Source organism: Lissotriton helveticus, chromosome 3_1 (genome assembly GCF_964261635.1).
Source record: "Lissotriton helveticus chromosome 3_1, aLisHel1.1, whole genome shotgun sequence".
Classification (NCBI taxonomy): Eukaryota; Metazoa; Chordata; class Amphibia; order Caudata; family Salamandridae; genus Lissotriton; species Lissotriton helveticus.
Window position 1 is genome coordinate 1968493824 of NC_136061.1, and position 25491 is coordinate 1968519314.

General features: G+C 47.1%; 1 protein-coding gene across 1 annotated transcript in view; it reads right to left on the reverse strand.

The window, feature by feature from the left end:
* Nucleotides 1-25491, reverse strand: part of PDCD7 (programmed cell death 7) — a 103912-nt gene that overhangs the window by 6843 nt on the left and 71578 nt on the right. The window contains exon 4 of the mRNA XM_078683086.1: nt 12063-12150. Coding sequence (XP_078539212.1) covers nt 12063-12150 — 88 coding nt within the window. The remainder of the gene's footprint in view (nt 1-12062; nt 12151-25491) is intronic.

Genomic DNA, 25491 nt, shown 5'->3' on the forward strand with positions numbered 1-25491 from the left:
AAACCTGGTACGGGTGACTGGGCTCTATTTTAAATCCATTTTCTCTTTTCCATTGCCTACCTAACAAATATCCTCCATCCTTAGTAACAGATACTTTGGCCCTGGATCCCATACCTTGAAACTCTGGTGGTTTCATAAAATACTCCATACATAGGTGATTCACCATGTGTCCTATTTCAGTAATACAGCCTGATATGTATGCTTCATGGCATCTCTAATAATGTTGTACTATGATCTTGAGCCAGCCATTACCCTTTAAGCACAATCTTCACTTCACATAAGGGAGCATCATATTTCACCCCTATTCCACATCATTGGAGAACAAACTCAGTGTCCTCTTCATTATAGACATTTTCTACTTCATTCAGCCCTTTCTTTATGTTTGTTATGATCATTTTGCCTTGCATATGCTGGCAAAAGAGCCACAATGGCCCTTAGGTTTGTTTGAAGGACAGCTAGACATTGGTGCCTAGCAGTGTCACGGTGAAATACAAACCCATATTCCCAGCAAACAGGAGTGCTTGGCAAATGTTTCCTTATAGCCTTCCCCTTACGTGCAGTTGTCCCACTAAACTTCCTCTTGTTTGTGGGCGAGGTCTCACCGGTGGCAAGATGGCTTCACCTTGAGTGAGCTCTGCCGACCGAACTAGAATTATCCGGCATTATCCTGAAATTAGGCCTGTCAAAACGGCCTGAAACACCTGCCTGTGGAGTGAGTCACTCCGTAGTCCAATCCAATCTACTTCCAAAAGTGGAGCTGCCCCGGAAAGTGATCGAGCGACGTCCTCCGCAGGGCTCACCGAATACGGCAGGCCACATGGATGCGGAGACTGGCTAGGCAGAGTGCTGAGGGGCCGACTGCGGCTTTGTTCCTGCCGGTTGGTGCCGGCCATTCCTCTCCTGCCTGTGTCGACCCCCGCGGGCACCGGGAGACGGGTGGGCTTCGGGGGGTCGATTATGGTAGCTACGAAATCCTGGATGAGGCCTCCTGATACAGGATCCTGCCTGGGCATGGCGGATCTTACCTGCGCTAGGTGAACGCTGCTACGAGCTGAACAGCACCCTGCTATGGCAGAGCTGTGGCCGGAACGCCTACGCTGGTACCAGAGGGTCCCTTCCTGACGGTGAGGTGCCTGGCGTCAAGCCAGAGGGTCCCTTCCTGACAGTGAGGAGCCTGGCTGCCTGCCTAGCGTCATTTTCAGCCTGCCTATCTATTGCGACTTTGCTGCCTACCCTGTAGCGCTGATGCGGTGTGGCCTGGAAAGGAGATCTCCGTCCCGCCTTGGATCGGCGATGTGCTGACCTCTAGGGAGAGCCCCGTCTGCTGCTAGGGGGACAACGACGACCTGTCTGCGGCCAACGACTCTGCTCCTCCCAACCTCACCGGACTGGCGCTGCATGGACTTGAGGTGAGCTGCTCAGCCGGTCTGTAAGTTGATGCTGCCGGCGTGCTGTGGAGGTGCTCGGTTGCAGTTACATTTGTGGCCTGCACACGTTATTCGACCCTGCTGCTCCCCCCCTGAATTGGCGTGACGCTACCTGCAGGGTGAGCGCTCTGGCCTGCCTAAAGTTTGCTCTGCACTGACTGCTGGGGTTTGCTGGTGAGTGCCTTAGGGGCACCACCCTTCGATCCGGCTTGACGTTGGAGGAGCGCCGCAACCATCTAGGTAGAGAGTGGAGATCTGATACATGCTTTGAAACCTGGAACAGCATCACAGGCCAGTTTTTGGGACTACACGTGGGGCTGCGCACTGGGGGACGCCAAGATTTGACGAAAAGACGCGCCCCGTGACAAAGATCGCCTGTCATTGAAGCAAAAACTGGTTGTCCCTGCAACCTTCAGTTCTGGTGGTGTGCTCGGTGGCAGCCGCACCTTATAGCATCCCTGAGCATTACAACTACAGGTTGCACAAAGCTTTGTGTGAAATCCACCTCCTTAGGGCCTGTTCCTGGGGATCCTATGCTGTTTTTTGTGAGGTGCACTACCTGAACCACCCCAGGTCGGCGACTCCACCCCTTGGTCGAGATAGGGAAAACTGATCAGAAGCAGCCTAAATTGAACTTTGAAGGTAGACGCCCAGGCCCTGGCGGCGAAGCGCAGCAGGATACCAGAGATCAGGCCACACAAACAGAGGCTCCCACCGTACAGGACGAGGACATTCAAACCTTACTCCTGGAAGTCAAAACCAGTCGGAAGACAATCGACTCTAAAATTGATCATCTGGCACTGCGCCTGGATCAGGTCAAACAACGCGTGGACTTCCCAAGATAACCGAATCACGCTCTTGGAGGCGCGTGTGTCAGATGCCGTTGCTGAGAAACAGCAGAAACTGCTCAAGATGGGCAAGGTCTTGGACCTCATACGCGCCAAGAACGAGGACCTTGAAGTGCATTCCCGTAGGAACAACTTGAGCATTACAGGCATTCCTGAGTCCACAGCGATGGACAAAGTGGAGGACTACCTAGAATTGATGCTCCGCGAACTCTTCGGTTCAGCATTATCTGAATGCTTCATAGTGGAGCACGCCCACCGCTCTCTGGGTCCTCGGCCACCCGCGGGGGGTGCGGCGAGGCCAATCATCGCCTGCATCCTAAGCATCGCAACGCCATCCTGAGGAAAGCGAGAGAGCTGAAAAAAATACGACATCAGGGCAACACTCTCGCTTTCTACCTCGACTTTATTCTAAATGTCCAAACGCCAGAAGGGAATTCTTGCCGGCGAAGCAGCTGCTTCAGCAACTTAATATCACATATGCCCTTTTGTATCAGGCCAAGTTGCAAATCGATACATAGGGCAAACCCCGCTATTCCACGGACCTCAAGGCGGCTGTAGCCTTTGCAAAGCAAATGAACAAGGACCGCTCCCGCTCCTTGCCGCTGGAAGGTGAAAATAGCCACCTATGTGACAATGATTAGTATTTTTTCTTTTACTGTACTTGCTGACCTCCGGGGGTATATAGCCTGCTGTTTTTTCTGACGTTACTTGTTGAGACTAGTGGGCCTTTTGCTATCGCTCTCGGTCACTCACGCTCGGTCACCCCGCCTTCGGACAGGGGATGGTCCGGCTGAGCCCTTGCTCCCAATCGGGATGAATCCCACTGGTCTCTTGTTCCTTTTAGTTTTGTTGTTTTAGGGTGGTGGGGGGAATGTTTCTCAACCTGATTGGGGGGTAGCAGTGGGAGGAGGGTGGGATAGGATAGCTGCAGTCAGAGGCCGGAGATTCACCCCTCTGCTAAGGGTTTTTGTTCCTTCTAACAGTTTATGTTCAGCATACATTGTCACAATCGACAACAACACTTAATACGATGGAGACCCCCTCTAGAACAGCTAATTTTGTGTGCTTGAGGCATAATAATATTATCATTTGCTTAATATGCGCAACATAACTAATACTAAGTGGCTGTCAAACATACATGGTTATCCCCTATGTTTGTCCGCGGGAATTGCAGTTTAACATAAAACCATTGGCATTCCATTTTTTACTTAATGATTGGTAAAATGGACATTTGTATTCATAGTAACATCAAATGGCCAGAACTACTGGGGGCAAATAGCGGGCCTATCACTTTAAGGCGAACGCAAGATGCATGCAATCTGACGTCAGACACGTGACATGGACAAGATCCTTTTTTACTTCCGCATCGCGACCGAACAAACTAACATTCGGGTGGCGGATGCGTATTGATTAGTCCTTTTTTTCACATAAATATCCTCACTGATTGGACACGCTTTAGCGTGCATGGACCACCGGGGATAGATATCTTTTGGTCCTGAAGAAAGCTGCGCTAATTGGAGCATTAAACAGCTGAAACATGTCGACCTACACTTGCTAAGGATACAGAGGTTCAAAGAAATAGACCTCTGAGTATCCTACTCACAATATTTTTAATGGTAGTAATTGACCTTCTAATAAAATTACTTAGGGTACAGCTGTTACCTTTTAAATTCACTTTTACTTCACCTGAGCACAACATTCTTCTCACAAAAAAAACCCAGCTCCGCTGTAAATCAGGCGTTGCAGCACACTGGAAGGACATTCGGTTCCTCCAGTGGGAACCCTATGTTGAAGCATGTCACCACTAGGTTGGTGAGTGAGGGTTCTTTTTACAAATAAGGTAATTTTTTGTGTTTGGTACGGTTTGGTTAACAGAAAATATTTCTTTCTTTGGTTGCTTTGGGAAAATTATTATTATAGCACCGTTTAAGTCACTCTTTTGTTGTTAAATAGAATTACCACGCCAGATGACATCATAAAAACAATCACCGCAAACAACAAACAACTCTACACCGCAGGATCTGAGCAGGTCCGACACTCCCTACAACAATACTTCGACTCGGTGGAGCTCCTATGGCTCAGTCCAGCTCAACGCGAATATCTTGACACTCCATTCACAAATGATGAAATCACCCAAGTCATTACGGGACTCCCAGCGGACAAGGCACCCGGCACAGATGGTCTTACCCCGGCGTTTTACAAAGAATACGCCCCAATTTTAATCCCACATTTAGTGCAAATGTATAACAAATCCATTGAAGGCGGACGCCTTCCCCCGTCGCTACACGAGGCACTCATCACTCTAATACTGAAACCAGATAAGCCGCCAACATCTTGCGACTCCTATCGCCCTCTCTCTCTCATTAACACGGACAATAAAATACTGGCCAAAGTATTGGCAAATCGATCACTTCCCCTCATGCCGCTAATAATAAGTCTAGGCCAATCTGGCTTTATCCCAGGCCGTGCCACCTCAGAACTATTTTCTCAGTAATGCATCAAATTAATACCACCCTTACCGCAATAGCGGCGCTCCTTGACGCCACTAAGGGGTTTGACTCCCTTGAGTGGCCCTTTCTGTTCTCTCTTCTGGCCTGCCTCGGCCTCAGTTTGGGCTTTATCCGGAAGATTAGACTGCTATACACAACCCCTACTGCGTGCATAAAACTTTAACGGACAGATCACCAAACCCATTATGATCACCAGAGGCACAAGGCAGGGATGCCCACTTTCACCACTGCATTTCGCCATTGCCATGGAGCCCCTTGCTGCTAGGCTACGGCAACATCACACTCACCGCAGTATTGGGTTCTCCGCCCGTGCTTTGGTTACCTCCACGTATGCTGAAGACATCGCATTATACATTCGTCAGCCACATAAGAATTTAGATCCCATGACCAGGGAAGTCATACGTTTCGGCAGATACTCGGGCATCCACATTAACTGGAGCAAATCCATATTATTTCCTCTTATGGATGAAACACAACCTTGCTACACCGAGATCCCGCTTAAATGGGCAACGAGCCGATTAAATACTTGGGCATTTGGCTCAGTAAAAATACAGATGAACTCTGGTCTGCGAACTATGGTAGGGCTATAGAATGGCTAGAAGCTAAAATTCCAACCTGGAATAAACTTCCGCTTTCCTTGTCAGGCTGCATCGCCATTGCCAAAATTTAAATTTTACCAAAATTTCTTTACTCGTTTTGAAACATACCTCTCCTTCTCACGATGCAATCCTTCAATAGGTTGAGATCCAACATAATCTCTCTGGCTTGAGCGGGCCGCCAGCCGCCAATTGCTTGTGATATCCTGATGCTCCTTTTCACACGTGGCAAACTTGGCGCCCCCAATCTAAAACTATACGCCTACTGCGCTCAGGCGTACTTGTGGCTTCGCTCCTCACCATTCCAGCTGCACTCAGCGGTAGAGGCTGATCTGACCTCACCCTGGCCGCTCAGCACGGCGCTGTTTCTGCCCTATAAAAACCCCAGAAAAGAAATCAATACAGTCGAATGCCTCCGATGGGCATGGGTGGGTCTCCGTAAACACATGGGTACAGACACCCTATAAGCCCCATCCATGCAAATCGCCGAGAATCTTGCCTTCCTCTCATTACAAAATAAAGGAAGGCGCGTTGCGTGAAGGCACTAGGAATTTGCATAAATGCGGACCTATGTCCAGAAGGCCACTTCCTTCTCCACCCTGAACACACTGACACATCAACACCAACATTTCTAGATAGCCTGCTGTACCACCAGATATGCGCAACATGCAAAAAAGTGAACAGCACATTTCCGGCGCCACCCCCCAACAACGCTGCGCTAGAATACATACAGACAACTAACTTGCATCGAAAACTTGTTACAACATTATATTCACTATCTATGGCAGCTTCATCTATTAATACTTAAGGTGCGCGCAGCGCGTGGTGGGTGGACTTGCTTGACTGCCCCACACTTGAGCAATGGCAATACTGCTGCAACCAGACAGAAAGACTCTCCCCCAATTATAGGTTGAGGCCGATTCACTTCAAATTTCTTCAGACTTTAACGTACCCCTTTGGCACTGCACAAAATGGGCCTTAGTGCGGACACAGGCTGCACACGCTGCTCGGCGCTTGACGCTACTTTCACGCACTTGGCCTGGTCTTGTCCTAAAGTGACTTCCTACTGGCTGGAGGTTTGCGAGACTATCAGCGAAATTACCTCAACTACTATCACACCTGATCCCCTTCTCTGCCTACTTGGGTATGTTAAAGAAATCCCTGATGACTGCTGGTGCCTGGTGGCGATGCTACTGGTTTTGCCAAGCATATAGTGGCAATACACTGGAGGCGGAAACCGGCGCTCATGCCCAAATCCTGGCTTGCGGACGCTGCATATTGTCAGACACAACTGACAGAATTCTGGCGCCAGAGAGTAGGCCGCATGACATTTGGTGACCGCTAGTTACTTACCTCCATGGCTTGACACATGCCACCTCAGACCATTAAACTCACGCTAATAGTCCTTTACATACACTGGTACGCTTGACTGATGGGCGCGTGGAGGAACCCGTACTTCTATAGATCATGACTGATGCTGTGAGGTAACATGCCTCTGTACGAATCTTTCTTTTTTAGAATTATTGTCTGGTGTGGGGTTTGATGATGCAGACTATTGCTGGTTACCCTGCACACTTGTAGATCAATATTTTCATTGTGTCTCGATGTTACTGTTGAACTGTTTGTACTAACATGTTCCCATTAAAAATGTTCAATTAAAAAAACAAATGTTTTAAGAAGACTTGTGATGTCTCAAAACAAGACTGATGAGAAGCCTGGTATTTTTTGATGTAGTAACTTCTGCGTACAAGAGTGCTGTGTGATCTTTTTTTAGATTTACTAATACAACGTTGGTTGATACGTGAAATAATTTGTTTGTACAGTCTCTTGAAACTCGTAAGATACCCCTAGGTAACACATATTGTGCGTTTTTAACTGATGCAATAAAGAACTTACGGCCAAGAAAGAAAAAAAAAACGTCCTCGTTTGACCCTGTAAACTCTCTTATATTCTTTATGGCCTACAGAGAACTCTTCTCTGTAGGTCGTAAAGAATATCTTCTAGTTGGCTTGCAATGTCTTTAGCCCTTTCCAATGTCAAGGTCCTAATTAATAACTTCTCTTACGGATATTTATTTGTCTCAGCAACAACTATTCAACCAGTGTATCATGGTGGAATTTGCCATATGGCTACCAACACACATAAGGATGCTACATAATGATCCACAAGTTTACCTGGCACCTACCCTCTTCCTAGGTACCTCCTGTCTCTGACTAAATGGCCATGATACAATGTGCATACCCCAGCTCACTCAATTAGTAAGAAAGTGCTTCGGGACATGCAATATTCCTGCTTAAGGACACTGGAGGGAACAGGAAACATATGCTCAAGGAATTTCTCCTTTGCTCTGTGCGAAGACCTGTGAGTTAAAACAGTGCACCCCCAGCCACCATTTTGTGTTCACAAGCCAGTGAGGCCAGCCCCTCTGCCCCCCCACCCCCAGCAACAGGGATATTCTACATCAGAGGGTGCTTCTGTGAGCTGTTTAAACTGTATTTACTGGGGCCTGTGCACTTTGTTTTTTGGTCAGCAGGAGGAGTAAAGTTTTATTCAAACAGTATTGTTAGATTTCGAGTTAGTGAAGCCTTTACCTGCAGAAGTCCAAAGTGTGGATTGAGCCTGTCTGTCTCCTGGGAGATTCTGAACAGGAGAAGCAGCTCCCTAGCCCCCACCCCCAGGCCAACAGACCATTGGCTGTTCAGCTACCAGGCAAGTCTGATGCCTCCTCTCACACCTGCCCAGGCCCCTTAAGGCCTTGCTGAGTGCACCCCAAATCATTCTCCTCCATCTTGTGAATTGCAGCCTACCTGTGCCCCAGATTGCAGTGAGCAGAGTCCAGGAAGTGGTAAGGAGACAGACTAGTGCTCTCTCTTCCCAAAACAAAAGTTGTTTAAAAAACGATTTTCCCTTTCTGTGATTACTGTCTTTGCATGTGGTTGTTACAGTTTAAAATTGCAGTTTTGACCTGCCTGTGATTGCATATTTTATCACCTGCTTTGTGTTTTAAACTTGTGGGTTTCCCTGCCCATGATTGCTTGCATTTAACGTGTTGAATTGTGGGATTTGCAGTCCAACCTTTGTAGTTTGTCCCTATCATTCCTTGGTGACAAATCTGTTTTCCCTCCAAATTTCTCCTTTGCTCTGTGCTAAGACCTGTGTGTTAAAACAGTGCACCCCCAGCCACCATTTTGTGTTCACAAGCCAGTGAGGCCAGAATCCCCCCCCCCCCCCCCCCCCCCAGCAACAGGGATATTCTACATCAGAGGGTGCTTCTGTGAGCTGTTTAAACTGTATTTATTGGGGCCTGTGAACTTCGCTTTTTGGCCAGCAGGGGGAGTAAAGTTGTATTCAAACAGTATTGTTAGATTTCGAGTTAGTGAAGCCTTTACCTGCAGAAGTCCAAAGTGTGGATTGAGCTGGTCTGTCTCCTAGGAGATTCTGAACAGGAGAAGCAGCTTCCAACTCCCTGGCCAGCAAACCTCGTCTGAGGTCGCTGGGACCTTATATGGTCTGCTAGTGGTTGGCACATGTGGTACACTGATTGGTGGTCGTATCTGTTCTTTCTATTGGGTTAGGGTTAATGTCCTCATTGGTTGTGTATTTGAGGGTTCTGATTGGTTTCTGGGTCTGTGATTCAATCATTGTAGGGTTGGGACTAGGGTTAGGATTCCTATTGGAAGTAGGGAGTAGGGCTTCCTATGTTATTGGTTGTTGAGAGTAGGGTGGGACTAGGGCGAGGGTTAGACCTTTAATTGGAAGTAGCTGTTTAGTGCTTCTGGTGTGATTGGTTGTTGGACTAGTTGTGGGACTAATAGTAGGGTTAGGCTTTCTATTGGAAGTAGGGACTAGGGCTACCTGTACCATTGGCTGCTTGGACTTGGGTTGGGACTTCTGGTAGGGCTAGGGCCTTTATTGGACATAGAGATCAGGGTTTTTAAACTGATTGGGTGCTTGGACTAGGGCTTTGATTGGCAGTAAGGTCCTTGTCTCCTATTGGTTCTAGATTTTAGGGCTAGTGTTGTGATTGGATAGTGTTAGGGCTAGGGTTCCTATTGGCTGAAGGGATCACCTGATTACTAGGGCTATTAAAAAGGCCAGGCTTAGGGCGTCTCAGCCCGGGCGTCGAGGCTAAGGGCGGAGAGGACAAGGGTAGTTGCCTGTTTGAGCCTGTTAAGGGTGGAGAGGACAAGGGTAGTTGCCTGGTTGAGCCTGTTCGAGACTGGTTGGGACTAGGGCCAGAAATGCTGCCCTTTTTCTCATTGTGCAATACCCAAAACTTCTTTTTACTCATCCAAAAGCCTCCTCCTACTGCTAAGACCTAAAAAAAAATACAAAAAAATCTTTCACTCTTTTATCCCTCCACTATCCTTTTCAATCGAAATTAACAGACTTAACATGTTCACTTCTCAAATTCCATATTAAACTATACTAATATACTACCCAAATAACTGAATAACATATCCACTACTCAAATTCCTTCATATTTTTTTTACTATACTAATTTTCAACAGTAATCCTTTATGGGTTCGGGAATGGCGTGCTACTCGCCAGAAAACCGATTCAACACCCATTAGGGGTAACATCTTTCCTCCCCTTTTATCCCTCCGCTATCCTTCTCACTCCAAGTAACTAACTAATATCCACCACTGAAATTACTTCATATTTCACCATATTAATTCACCACTAATCCTTTGTAGGCTTCCTGAATGGAGTGCGTCAACAAGCGCTATATAAATACAAACCTTCTGCTATCATTCCAAATCCAAATAACTGACTAACCTATCTACCACTTAAAATGTACTTTCACTATACTAATTCAACACTAATCCTCTATGGGTCCCGGAGTGGCGTGCTACTCGCCGAAAAAGCGCTTCGATGCCTCGTCAGGGGTAGTAAGCGCTATATAAATGCAATTACAATACAATACTCTGTACAGACGTATCATGATTGCAAATGCCTAATGAGCTTAACTTTGAATTTATTTATTTATTTATAAATGCAACAGAACACAGAAGTGCAGTTGTATCATAGTTGTGAACACTTTCTCCATTTGTCCAGGCTATCTTACGACTTGTGGTCTCCTAGCTTCACCACACACTTTAGCAAATATTTAGATGAGCCGAGCAGTCCTTGATTGCCAATGACACACTCTGTGGCTGTGCTCCACCCGACAACAATTTATTTATTTATAAAGTTTTATATAGCGCGAACTTGACCCTAGAGGGTATCAGAGCGCTTTATAGATTAGTTTAATAAGTAGAAAATAGATAACCAAGAAACAAACAATGACGATGTCCGTTGCAATCAGGAGTGGGACAGTGAGGTATAAACCAGTACTTAGACGACGTGCAATGTCTGCTACGCCCCTTTTTTCACTGAGCAAAAGCATTGCGATCCTCACGGCAGCATCACCGCTCCAACTTGTGATGACCTGATGCATTCCCTGGAGCTCACACACCAAACTCTTGCACACTCTTAGAGGATTTCTCATGCATGCTGCACCTTCCAATTCTTCTAAAGTGGTACCCACTACTAGGAAGATTCGGCTAGTAACTGTTGTCTTCTTCAGCCTGTGTCCAACTGCCTGCAATGCAGTGAAGTGCTGGCATACTTCCGGTTTATGATATGGCGATTACCTCACGGTGCAGGTTTTGGACAAAGGTGACAAATGGTTTATGATATAACACGGAGGACTCCCAGAACTAAAGGGTAAACAACGCCTTTTAGATTCATTGCCCAAAAGATAGAAAATAAGATGCAAAGGAAATTTGCCTCATTGGGCATGAGTACTGGTAAATAGGTGAATAGCTAAAGGGAGACTCTGCCTGCGACCGCAAAACAATGTCAGAAGGTGGGTCAAAGACATGTTGGAATGGTCAGCAGAGGAAGAATAACAAATGAACAGTAAGGAAAGAAAAGAAACTTACTGAGGTTGAGTGGGAGGCAATGCTCCAAACACTTCATAACGCATCGGCTATCATGCTGGCATGAACCGAGGAGCCATACATTGATAAAGCAACACAGAAGCACACAGTTACACTCTTTTTTCGAAAGAAGAGCACAGTAATTTTGTCCATGTGAGGATGTTAAAAATGTATTTGGGAACTAACCATCATAAAACACAATGAAGCATAGCTATCAGAGAGCACACTTGGTAAAATAAATCTCTGTATGTAATACACAGGAAACAAATGTGAGATGGCAAAAAATCTATGCGTGGTTTTGAGCAAAACTGTAAAGCTTGCATTAATACTAGTCAAAACATGGCACTAATATCCCAGAGAAAATATAATCGACAAATAGCTAGAGTCGATGATGTGATGAAAACCTCTCTCACTCTTTTTAATGTTGAATGTATTGTGTTTTAAAAAACTCAAACTAAGCAAAGGTGTATGTAAAACTAAATGACTGGTATCTTCAAGCCTCAGGGCGGAATCCTCCAACCAAACAATGGAAAGCAATATAGAATGATTAGAACATGCACAATACATTTTTCCAAACCAGAAACCACTGCATAGATCGTAGTAAAATATCAATAACGCTACAGTGGCTTCCCTAGTAAATATATGTGTAGCTTTTCTAACACTAGAATGCAAACATGATCTGATATACACAGATCACAACCCACTAGTTACGTCTCCATATAATCAAAGCAAACTCCAATGACCAATAGCAACTTACCTGATCTGAATGAGCGATGGAAGAGAGTGCTCTGCCTGCTGGTAATACTGCCTAAATGGATGTAGAGGGTGGTCAGGTGGTAACTCCTCTGTTAGGGTACAAAAAAAAAGTCACACAAAGCCAGGAAAAAACTAAAGTGCTAACTACTTTTGAACAAGAACACTCTCAATCAATTCCAGTACACAACACAATGACCAGAAAACCCACAAAATATACAGTTGTGTGTATTTTTTTATTATTGACCTATGAACCTTAAGGCGGAAGCGGCTGAGATATGGGATTAAAGGGGCAATGTGAATGATTATGTGATATCTGAGATACTTGATTAAAAAAGTATTGCACTGTTTACATATTATGCAATTAACCTCACTAGTGTTTTAAATGTTCGATTTGCAGTAGAATTGAAAGTATAATAATATCTGAAAGTCAGCTATTGTACTTGTTCATGTGCATTGATGGTCAAAATTTTTAATGCATCAGTCTGATCTGCACCCAATACTTCAACTTTGAATAATTTGTGAGAGGCTGTATTGGATAAGCAAAGGAGAGATTATATGGATATGTTCTTAGAATCTAACAAGAGAGTTAGTAAGAAGCTATAGATTACAATGTTAAAAGTGTACTTTTTATTCATACCTTGAATGATTCTGTGTTCTAATAGTCCATATTTTCAAGAAACAAGATTAGTTTTCAATAAAAAGTTTTAACACACAGAGTAGCAACAGTTGATGACTTCTCAGAACATGATGGGAGAGCTTATGAAATATAAACTAACCTACAAAAAGTCTCTGTCAGGATTCAAGTTATCTCTGTACTAAGCTACCAGTGTGAACTAAGCTCAAGTCCATAAGAGGGGCAGTGGCAATACCTTTCTCTTTTCCCCATTCTGCACATATTAGGATAGATACAAAAGTCTGAAGGATCAGAAACAATTCCAATGGGGACAAAAGGTGCCTGATTTACTCCAACTTGCTTGTTGTTTGTGTTGGAAGCCTTTGAACTGTACATTTTGTATAGCAAAAACACCTTTGCTTTAAACACAGTGCTACGACTGTCTAGATGTTGTAGCACTGTGTTTAACGGCCTATCGACTTAGTGTGGCTACTTCACCGCAGGAACACAGGATTATAAAGAGTTACTTCAAAGTGACACTGGTCACTTTTTTCTCTGGGATAATTCTCTCTTCTGCCTAACTGTTGAGAGTGCAATGCCATGGTGTGCTGGGAGTGATGCATGAAGACAGGGGAGTATTGACTGAGAAGAAGGTGGATGCTGCTCCTGAAGCAGCTGTTCCTTCCGTGTAACTTGTGATCTTAATAAACAAGCCTAATGGGCTTGCTCTGCCTCCTGTGATGGAGCCCAATTACAGTACACATTGAATGAGGAGTCCACAGCCCAGCAGAACTAGAAGGGCTTGCAAGCCAGGGCAGATGTTTACAAAGATCTCCAGATTACAACCAGCACATGGATAGTCACTAAAGAAATACTGCGGCTTAGGAAAAGGGGAGTTTTCAGCTTGTTCAGAGCATGAAGGTGCATTTTAGATGATCTAATATCACAGTGAAAGCTGTCAAGCACAGAAGGAAAGCACTCCTGGCATTAGGATACATATATAGCTCTGTGCATATTCTTTATAGACAAGCAGAGGTTAATGAAGGTAATTAACAGAGTCTGTGTTTCATGAATATACATTGGTGAGAATATGAAGCAGTATGAAAGCTCAAGCTTGTCGCCTTTTTTTGCTGCCACTTTCTTTCAGAATAAGTGAAATTGGCAGCACTATAAGGGGAGCCTCTGCGGTCTGATCGGAGGACGGCGCTTAGTGTAAAACAACATGGTTTATTCACATTCTATATGCAAAGAAAATATATCAATTACAATAAATAGGTGAATAAAAACATGTTAATATTGAATACGTGTATCTAAGGATACGTCCCATGCATCTAATTTACTTCTTCTACTCGTCGGCATACACATTTTCCTTTATCCAACATACATATGATTGTGATTGCAAGAAAGTACTCTACGGGGCAACAAAATCAGCAGCACATATTTGATTCACCTTCTGTACAGTATATGTTTCCTCAACTACTACAGTTTCAAAGGCTATACAAAAGGTATTGTTCTCCACTACACAAAATAAACACTGTTTACATGTTGGGCAATGGGCAACTACATCCACACTGATTGGAAACCCAAAAGACACCCTCAAAACACACAACAATATATTAATCAGACCCTCACCTTCTGCAAACTCGGTGAAAGACGGCAGTGACAAACCAACACGTCCTTTGACCTCTACTAATACCCAGACTTTCTGTCCTCCTCAGTCCCTCTCTCCAAAGTTGTCAGAATGACTCCCTCCAGATTTCAGCTATTTCCTCCACAATGTTCCTGCATTCATGAAATTTCTCCTCATACTTCTCCTTTCCTCTTATGACTGTTCTTTCCAGCAGGTCTTATTTCTCCCACAGCCCTACGTGATCTAATGAAAAACTTGCTTACCTTTGATAATGATCTCTGGTGGACACTACAACATCGTGCAAATTCCTAGAAAAACTTAGAAGCATTCTCCTAGCTGTAAAAAATCCAGTGCTGCCATATGTGTCCAAACAGCTACAGCTCAGCCGGCCATAGAAGTGACATTATTGGCATATACACAGCACTGCCTAATACGTAGGCTTATGTTTGCTACTATTCCAATGTCCAATTGAGACATGGGAAGGGTAAACAAACAAGCTTAAAAAAAGCAGACTATGGTACAGCAGAATTCAACAGACACTCTGGAACCTTATTAGTACAGACACTACTTCAGGAGAGGGGTATCCACCAGAAATATTGTTGTCAAATGTAAGTAACTTCTGATGTAAATCCCTTTCAGCAGGTTCCTTATCATAAAAGTTAACTGCAGGGGGCATGGCCAAGATGGCGTCTCGATAGGATACAACCGCTCCGCTCTCCGCTCCTGCCGAACTCTGCATCGCACTTCCAGCGGCCATAGGAGCACCATAGCCCAACCAAACGGTGGCGGGAGAGCGGGCAGGTACCCTGGGAGGCGGCGGTGAGCTGGTAACGCTGGGAGTGCCAGAAAGGAGCCGGTAGCAGACCCCACTACACAGCAGCAGTGGCGTTCTTGCGAGGGGCCCGCTGGAGAGGCAAGAAGGGGGGATACCATTGCCGTACAACGCCCGTCATCGGACTACGCACCTTAGTAGCACTGGCGGTAGAGCTGGTGGGCCTCAACGGTGAGCGTTGATCGGGCCCAAGACCTGGTTAACCCAGTCGGGTATACACTGAAGCACCGCCAGCGAGGAGGAACGGACAGCAGTGTACGACAAAAGGGGCCGTCGCAGCAGCACACGGCCTAAATAGACCCTCCCCATAAGGCGCAGCGGCCCCCAGGAGTCGTGAAGGGGATTGCCACCGTCACTTCCAGCTCGCGCCAGAAAGCGCTTTTAGCAGCACCTGTAGTGGCCCCACGCAGAAGGACGAGGTGAAAGGCCCAAGGCGTGCGAGCCACGTGGAGCCCAGCACGGTAGGCCTGGAGGGGCCCCCCTTCGAAGCAACCAGTAAATACGGAAACTGAAGCCTGCGCCCAGCTCACGAGACCGGCTAAACTACCTGGTCTGTGCAGATTCCCTGTTTGAGTCACAGGCTGGTGGGGCCCGGAGGGAGCAATCTAGGTCGGCCACAAAGGCCCTGGGAAACTGGTGCAGCTCACAGGCCTTGGCAGTGCGGCTTTGGCGTGGAGTTCCCCGAAGTTTACGGATCTGGGCCGACACTTGCACAAAAGGACATACAGTGACCTTGAAATGGCAGCCTCCAATGGCAAGAAAGACATGTCCAGTCAAATATTTGCTCCTCAAGTCAGCGGCTCATCAAGAGGAGTGGCCGCCATTGGTGAAGCACTCTGACGAAGGCGGGAACGGCGAGGGAACAGAGGGCCTAGTGAGCCGTTCCTTCATAGAGTCACTGTTCTCTTCGCTCTGCAAGGATTTATCCAACATGAAGAGAGCTTTCTGCGGACATGAGGGAGCTACGCCAAGATGTGGACTGTCTGGGAGAACGAATTAACTCGATGGAAGAACACGAAGCAGGCTGGGACGAAGAAATTGAACACCTCCAGCAAGAAGTCCTCAAACTACAGGAACAGAATCTGGACCTTCAGGCTCACACAGAGGACCTAGAGAACCGGTCGCGCCGGAACAATTTCCGTATACGTGGCATGGCTCAGGGTGAGAAGGATGGTGATATCGAAGCACTAGTGGCCGGTCTCTTGCGCTTCATCCTATGGAAGCCTCCCGAGTTACCCATTTACTGGACCGCACGCACAGGGTGGGCCCCAGGAGAGCACCGCTGGCCCCGCAAGCGGATAATCTGACATGCGTACATGATTTCCAGCTAAAGGAGCAGATTCTTGGAGAGGCCAGGGGTCGAGCAGATCTCACCTACGATGGATCGAAGCCTACACTAAACCAAGATCTGGTGGCCTCCACCCTACTCAAGCGCAAATCTTTCTGCCTTATCACATCCTACCTCAGAGATGCTGGTATCAAGTACTCCTGGGGTCACACTTTTAGACTGATTTTCCACTTTAAAGGTGAACTGAGGCACATTGTGTCCCTCTCTGCAGAGTGTAATTACTGGGAATAGAGGACACCGCAGCAGACTTGCATCTCCTGCATAAACCGCCACGCAGCCGCCAGAGAAGGCATGGGTGGACCACTCCCAAATTCTCTAGCCCGCCAACACGCCCTGACTCAAACATCATGGCCAGAGAACGGCAGGCAGTACTAGAGACCCTCGCTGGAGCGCTGGAGTGATGCGCACACGAAGACAAAGTCTCTGACTTTTTGCAGTTATATTCTCGTTGGCCGCTGGTTCTAGTCTATTTGCGGACATTGACCATGCCCGGGAGGGGGCGGGGAGTCGGAGGCCACAGGAACCCCGAGATACTTTTGCAGGAGCAATTGTTGCTTACATACCACCATGTTTAGTGTTTATGTTACGTTGGGGTATTTTTTTTTGTATATTATGGGTTTCCACCCCCCAATCGGGTCTTCTGGTCCACCCGCTCGCCCGCTACACTGGCCGAGTTTCAATCCTTTAGAAGGTATCACATATAGGCCCATTCTGGGAATGCGCGCTCTGCATTACTGCACTCACTTCGTGCCGCGCCTCGCCTCCCCCACCTGATAGGATGAGTATTAAAATCCTGACCCTCAACGTGAAAGGGCTCAACAACCCTATTAAACGCAGAGCCATCTTGTCTTATTTGGAGAATACCAAAGCCCACGTCTGCCTATTACAGGAAACCCACCTATTGCAAAGTGACACACAAACTACGATCTAAGGCCTTTCCTCAGCAATACTGCTCATCCCTCCCAACAAAAAAGGCCGGAGTTGCTATTCTCATTTTCCGCTCCTTCCCTGGGGTGGTGGGGTCTCAGGTGCTAGAAATTAAGAGAATACTTCTGGCGCTCTCTCTGACCGCGGGGAAACGTACGTTCACGCTGGCTACCATCTAGATCCCCAACGAGGGCCAAGAGGCGTTCTTGGGTGAATCGGAGGTGGACTTGACCGCCTCCTACAACAGGCAGGTACTCCTGGGGGGAGATTTGAATATTGTGTTTGATGGTCAGCGGGACCATTCGGCCCAGAGGCAGGGCCAAACTGGCTCCCTCTCTGACAGCATGCAGCAGTGGCTACAGACCTGAAGAGATGGCCCGCCTCACTAGGATACTACAGGGCTACTTAGCCGAAAAGGACACCCCCGAAACATCCATTGTGTCTTTGTGGGAGGCACTCAAATTGGTAGCCAGGGACCACTTAATGGCCACATCTGCCGCGGGCAAAAGGGTTCGCAAAGAGAAACGGAGGAACTCTCACGACAGGTCTCTGAATTAGAGGGGATCGACAAGAGGACTGGCGCCCCGAGGATATGGCGGCAATTAAAAAACGTGCAGGCTCAACTTGCCAGCTTGGACCTGGGCTGTGCCGAGTACGCGGCCCTAAGGCTTAAACATATATTCTAGACGAGGGGAGACAGGTAAGGCCGGTTGCTAGCACATAAGCTCCACGTGTAGCGACAGGCAGCAGCTGTCTCATTGATCATAGATGAGGGGGGCTCAGAACTTTCCAGAGAGGAGGATATTTCTCGTGCCTTCAGGGATTTTTACGCCAACCTTTACTCTGCACAGCAGATTCCAGAGCAATATCCCGCAGCATATTTTCAGGACATAACACACTCACTCCTATCACCGGATCAGGCAACCCTGTTAGATAGCCCGCTCCGGGTCAAGGAGGTAATCTCAGCCATTGCCAGGCTTAAGCTCCTCAAATCACCCTGCCTGGATGGATTCACAGCCATTTTTTAATAAAACTTTCTGCTCAGTCCTAGCACCAATAATAACGCAGCTATTCAATGCAATCGGGGATACCGGAGAGATGCCCCCTACAATGCTGATGGCATCAGTGGTAGTTTTGCCCAAGCCTGGGAAGGATGGAAAGCTTTGTGTCTCGTATAGGCCTATTTCCCTGTTGAATAGCGACCTTAAGATCTTTACCGGCATATTGGCAATCAGGCTCGGCCCACTGATGCCTCGGCTAATTGAACCTGACCAGGCAGGATTTGTAGCTACGAGGCAATGCAGCGATAACACCAGGAGGCTGCTCCACCTCTTAGATAATACCACTCGCGCCACAGTTTGGAGGTGTGCCTTACCTGTAGACGCCGAATAAACGTTTGACAGGGTGTACTGGCCCTTCGTAGAGACCACCTTGGAGCGAATCGGGGTTTACATGCGTTTCTGCAGTTGGGTGCTTAGCGGGTATAGTCACTCCTCTGCGACTGTCGGAGTGAATGGCTACACGTCCAAACCCTTTAGCCAGGGGGACGCAACAGCACTTCTCGCTCCTGTTTGCCCTCTATCTAGAGACGCTGGCCTTGAAGGTCCGTGAGAACCCACGGATTCGCAGGGTTTTTTCGGAGGGGAAAGGCACATCATCAGCCTGTATGCGGACAATATTATCGATACACTTGAGTCTCCTGAGGTATCTGTTCCGGCTTTCCTGGCGGAACTAGAAAAGTTTTCCTCCCCATCTGGCTTTCGCGTAAATGTCTCCAAATCACAGGCCCTAGGTTTTTCTCTGCGGGTGTCAACTATAGACACCCTAACTTTGGCATGCCCCATCAGGTGGGACCAAAAAACTTTTCTCTATCTAGGGATAACGCTGGGGGTCTCAACAGCAGAAACTGTCTCTCTAAACTACACATGAATACTAGCACAGACACGGAGTGATCTACAACGCTGGGTCCCGTTCGGTCTCTCGTGGCTGGGCCGGGTGGCAGCCTTTAAAATGAACACACTCCCAAAAATTCTTTACCTCTTCCAAACACTGCCTGTGGAGAGATCCCAGGATGGCTCAAACAGCTCCAGACCAAGTACTCCTCCTTTGTGGAGGAGGAGGGGGGGGGGCAAGAAAGCCAGGATGAACACAGATAGGAGTTATAGATCCCCAGATGAGGGAGGCTTGGGAATGCCCAACCTAGACTATTATCAGATTTGGTGCCTGTTGGAGTGGGCACAACCGGAGTCTGAAAAGCACTGGCTTTTCATGGTGTGGGCACTGGCTGGGCACCCCTGTGGAAGATCTCCTTTCCATGTAAGGCTTCGAGGTCCCTGGTCTCTACGGCTCTCAGATACTGCGAGCCACTCAATGCGCGAGACGCCACAGCCACCCGCACCGGCCTCACCACATTCCCATCGCCTCTCGCCCCTATCACCAGCAACCCTGATTTTACCCCAGGCCTAGACCAGACGGCTTTCGGCCACTGGGAACAGCAAGGCCGCAGGTCAATAGGGCATTTTTTTAACGAGAAGGGACACATGTCTTTTGAAGACTTGAGTGGATTTTGCCTTGGCCGAGACGGAGCGCTACCACTACAATCAAATATGGCACAGTGCGCCAAGGAGCCAAATGAAGGCTTACCCCCTACGAATGATGGTTACTATCTAAGCAATCCACCAAGAAGCTCATCGCTGAACTCTATCACATTTTACACCCCCCCCCCCACCTCCCCCCCGGAACAAGGGATTAAGTCAGCAGGGCAGAAACGGTGGGAGGCGGAGCTATGACGCACATAGACTAAGAAAAAATGAAACAACATCCATTATAGGGCTAGGCACTCAGCACGCAATATTTCTAGCATAGAGTCTACTAAGATTTGGTATCTCACCCCTCACAGATTGCATTGAAGCGACCCCAACTGCTCGCCAGGCTGCTGGAGGGGATGCCGAGCGGCTGACACCCTGGTGCACATTTTGTTGAAATGTCCCACGCTTCAGTTGCATTGGACTCAGGTCCTAGATGAAATAGATCTTCACTTCGATACCACTATTTTACGGTTCCCGGAATATATTATCTTAGGCGTCTCCTACAGACTTACATGCCCCCTCAAATTGCGCCAGGGAAGGCAGATGGGTATAGCTCTGGGGGCGGCCCTACAGAATATACTGGCAGTGTGGGGCTCAGACAAAATACCCTCGATACAGGGATGGTTGCACAGATTATGGTACGTGCTGGGTATGGAGAGCATATCCTTTTCTCTTCAAGGGGATGGAGCTTCCTTTTCGGATATGTGGCACCCTTTCATCGCCCTTCTATGCTCAGAGTTTCAAGAGCTCACTTGTCCCAGGTACATTCACCTCCTGCGACTTCCTGCACTATCAAGATACCGCTTAGACATAGGACCTCTAACTTTCCTACTGCAAGTCTCTGGTATTTCCCGGGTTGAAAGGGGGAGGGGGGAGGAAAGGAGAGCTGGTGAGTGAAGAGTGGGTATGGAGGGAGGCGGGAGGTTGGGTTGTGTGTTTTTTCCCCCTTGCTTGAACTGCTTTAAATGTACTATGTAGCGTTTCAATGCGCACGGCCCTTAAGCTGTCCATCTTTGCTAATTGCATTTCATTTTGACTTGTCCACTAAACCAATAAAAAGATTTAAACCTAAATGTTAACTGAAAAGAAATACCCAACCGGACAACAGGAGATGGGACTGAGTATTGCAGACCATCATTTAACAAAGTAGCCACCCCCTCATATCTGAGCTGGCAGGCAATAACACTTGGCAAACACATGAAGATAAGACCATGTGGCTGTCTGGCAAATACATGGAACTGGGAAGCCCCAAACCACTGTGGAAGACGCCTGGTAGAATGCCCTGGTATATAACACTTAGGCAAAGCTTAGTAGAGCTTAATGCAAAGAGTGATCCCACATGAAATAGTATTTGTGTTGCCGCTTTACCTTTCAGCACCCCAAGTAAAACAAAAAAAGCTGGTCAAACTCCTGATTTGACCTTGTTCGGTCAATGTAACAGGAGGCAGGTCGCTTAGGGTCCAGCCTGTGCAACCACTCCTCCTCCTTGAAAGAATGAGGAGAGGGGAAAAAGATGAAATAGTTGAATAGCTCTACTACACAGACTCCAGACCATCCAGAACGCTGCAGCCAGACTCGTCCTTGGGACTCCGCGTCACAGACACATGACCCAACACCTGCGAGACATCCACTGGCTCCCCATCAAGAAGAGGGTCACCTTCAAACTCCTAAACCACGCTTACAAATCCCTCAACATAGGACCCAAATAGCTCAACAAGAGAGTTTCCTTCCACGTACCCAAAGGGAACCTCCGCTCCGCCGACCTCACCCTGGCAGAGGTCTCCCACATCCGCAGAAACAGAACAGATGGGAGAGCCTTCTCCTACATCGCAGCCAAGACCTGGAATGAGCTCCCCGTGAACATCAGACACTCCCTAACCCTGCAAACCTTCAGGAAGGACCTCAAGACCTGGCTTTTCGACTGATCCGAAGCTGCGACTGATCCGGAGCTGCCACCACCCCTAGCGGCTTGAGACCCTCACGGGTGAGTAGTGCGCTTTACAAACCCTTGATTGATTGATTGATGGACTGGCCCATGTGGATCATGAGCAACACTTCTGCCAAAAATGAAGGGGCACGTAAAGATAACCAACATGTCCAGGTAAAATACTGCAAACTGAGACCAGTGTGATAGGGGTGAAGTATGCACCACCAAAAGAGCAGTTCCAGGAGTCAGAGATGAACAGAACAAACGAGGATGTGTGTTGGAAGCACAGACTCACCAAATAAACCCCTCTTCAGGCTGAGAGAAGTTGCAGGGCTGCAAGGGTTCTAACAATGAGAAACTATTGAGATTTCCAAACTGGGAGAAATCATGGCAGGAACGCCATTTAAGTTGGTTTCAGCCCTACTGGAGGAGTCAAACTTACACCATAGCCAATTTTAAAAATACCTGCAGCTCCTGCATGAACGTGGGCCCTATATTGCAGGACTGAGGTGTTCCCAGACTATAGCCCCTTAGTGGCAAGACCCTATCAAAGGAGGTGAAGGAGCACAGAATTTTGCAATCGACGGATCGCAAGCGAATAACTCACCTGACTCCTTTTTCCATCTGTGTGAGGTGTGGGAAAGGGACCTAGAGACTTTGACAGGAGATAGCTGGAGGGAGGCACAAGATTCTCCTTGAGAATTTGTTATTGTGTCACAGCTCAGCCTGATTCAACTAAAATATTTACATTGCACATACTTAAAAGACAGATTGCGGAGAATGGGGTTGGTGAATTTGAGGCACACAAGGAATATGTTCCCCACACAGTGAGGGGCTGTGAGTTGGTTTCTAAGCTATGGGAGGGAGTTATATTTATGGTGGGGGAAGTAATGGGTTGGCAACTCCTTCAGGACTATAAGATGTCTCTGTTGCATGTCACCATTGACCTTGGAAGCAATCAACATAAATGAGCGTTTTTATAGATGGGCCTTTTGGTCATCAAATGAGACATTGGTAAACATTGGAAAGATCGAAATACTCCCTTACTGGAGGACTGGAAAACAGGACTAGATCACAGTATTAGCTTGGAGAGGCCTATCTACATGGCACGTGGATGCCCACTGAATCACCAAGGAAATATGGAGAGACTGGGTGCAATATGGAGGAACTGTAATAGAACCCAATGCCTGCAACACTTGGCCCTTATATGCAGAAGTTCATAATTGCATAGCCTAGAATTGTATGGTGTTGTATAATGTTACAGGAAGGGGATGGAATGGAGACAATGTGGTACTATGGGGAACATCCTACCCTGGATCTTGAGAGTTGTTTATGTGCGACTCATGTTTCAGTGTTACTAAAAATCGAATATAAATATTATGTATAAAAAAGAAACATGAACAGAACAGCTGTTTATCAGCTCAGTTGGGATTCCACAAACAATGTGAGAAACAATTTTAAATCCCTCTGCATAACAACAAGAGACAAAGGTGGAAACATGCAAAGTAATCCTTTCAAGAGATGAGCCATCAGAGGCTATGTGAATATGAAAAAGGCAAGTCTGAATGACACAAGCAGGCATACATTTCAGTGAAGTACTCCTATAACCGGTATAGAAGGCCAAGCACTGCTGACAGAGAAGGCGCAAAGTACAGAACATCCAACAGGTGAGTTTCAAAAAGGTTTAAGTCTTCAGCAGGGCAAGGAGAAACACTTGCAAAGAAAGCCTCTAATTGGCTGCTCAATCTCCAGCATGGAGATGAAACGTATGAGGATTAAGAAGGGGGCCCAAACACTCGTCTGCAAATGCAGGTTGGCTCAGTCCGAAGAGAGAATGCAGACTTTAGCACACTACTGCAATGAGGTTGATGCAGCGTAGTCTCAGCAACGACCACTGGTACCAACTAGGCGGAGTTCCAATTTGTGTTCTTCCAGGGACAGGCATCTCAAAGCCTCCACCCTCACATTCAAAATGCTATCTAGGTGGGCAGTCATTAAAAAAAGCTCTGGGTTTGAGGGCTCACTGCTACAAGTGCATGGTCTCCCAGCACAGGCTCCAGGAACGGAATCCCCCTCAACTGTTATGGTAGAGGACATTAGATACCGGGTACTGCACAAAAAGTATGATATGGAGGAAAGAAATGCCTTCGGGCTAGGGCAATGGCTCGAAGCTCCATCGCAGTGCTGTTTACGCAGTGCTTTCCTAGGGGGCAGAGTATGCACCATCATCTCCACCCAGGTGAACACCCCACCCTAACAAGGCGTCATCCCTTACAATGTTGGTCTACGAATGAGGTGGATAATTTGCTGCGAGATTGGAAGGACACAGCTATAAATCAAGATCTGGAAGAAGAACTGAGTTGAAGATCTAGATCTGAGCAGAGAGGCTTCCCTGATTGTCATCTGAGGCAACACTGGATGGATCTCATTCCCCACCGGACATGCGAACTAGGAGGATACACTAGGCCACTGAGCCCAAAAGGCAGTCAATTTCCACAACTAGAATGGTCACTGGTGCCTGAAACATTTTCATCATATCCCAAATGTCCAGAAACAATCTGAGATGGAGGATGCAGGTCGTACCAAGGATCACTCCAATAAAGGTCAGCCGTTGAGAAGGAATGAGTTGAGACATCTGCTGATTGATGGACAACCCCAGATCATGCAGCAAGGTAAATGTGCACATAAAGTGGTTGGAAACCTATGTGGGAGAACCTGCCTTCACTAGCCAGTTGTATGTCGACTCCTGGCATTCGGAAGGAAGCCACCACCATCTTGGTAAAGACCCAAGGCATATTCATAAGGCTGAAAGATTGCACCACAAATTGCTAATGCTTGGACCTCACTGTGAAGCAGAATTAATTTCGGCCACCCAGTTAGTTCACGAAGGTACCAGACCTGGCAAATACTGAGGGAGGAGGTTATCAGCCTTCGAATAGTCATTTTTAGTAGACCTGATGTCCAAATTCAGCATATGAAGTGTATCTGACTTAGACTCTTTCGTGTACAGAAATCTCTGGGCTCAGGGTAGAGATTCAGTAAGAGACTGGTCCTCAATAGACATTTTTACTTTTTTCTCTAGCCACCTCAAGAATCGACTTTCATTTTGATATAGTTGGTATTTAATCATTTATATAGCGCCCGATCACCCTGTCAGGGGTATCTCCGAGCTAGGACCGTTAACTTCAGCCAAGCAAGCACACATCAGAACAGATAAGTCTTTAGCAGCTTTCTAAATTGTAAGTAGTCCGGACATTGACGTAAGTGAATGGGAAGTTGGTTCCAAAAAAGGGGGGCTAGATGAGAAAAGGCTTGGCCACCCATGCAAGCTTTTTTTAACCGAGGGGTGCAAAGAAGTGATTTAGATCCTGACTGTAGGGACCTGGAAGGTAAATACCTTACAAATTTGTCTGATATATAATTAGGAACCCAGGTCATAAATAGCTTTGAAAACAGTGCAGCAGATCTAAAATTTAATCAGCTTCCGCACTGGGAGCCAGTGTAGTTGTTGCAGAAGGAGTAAAGATGCCGTTCTGGGAGGGGCATTGGCTACTAGGCGGGTTGC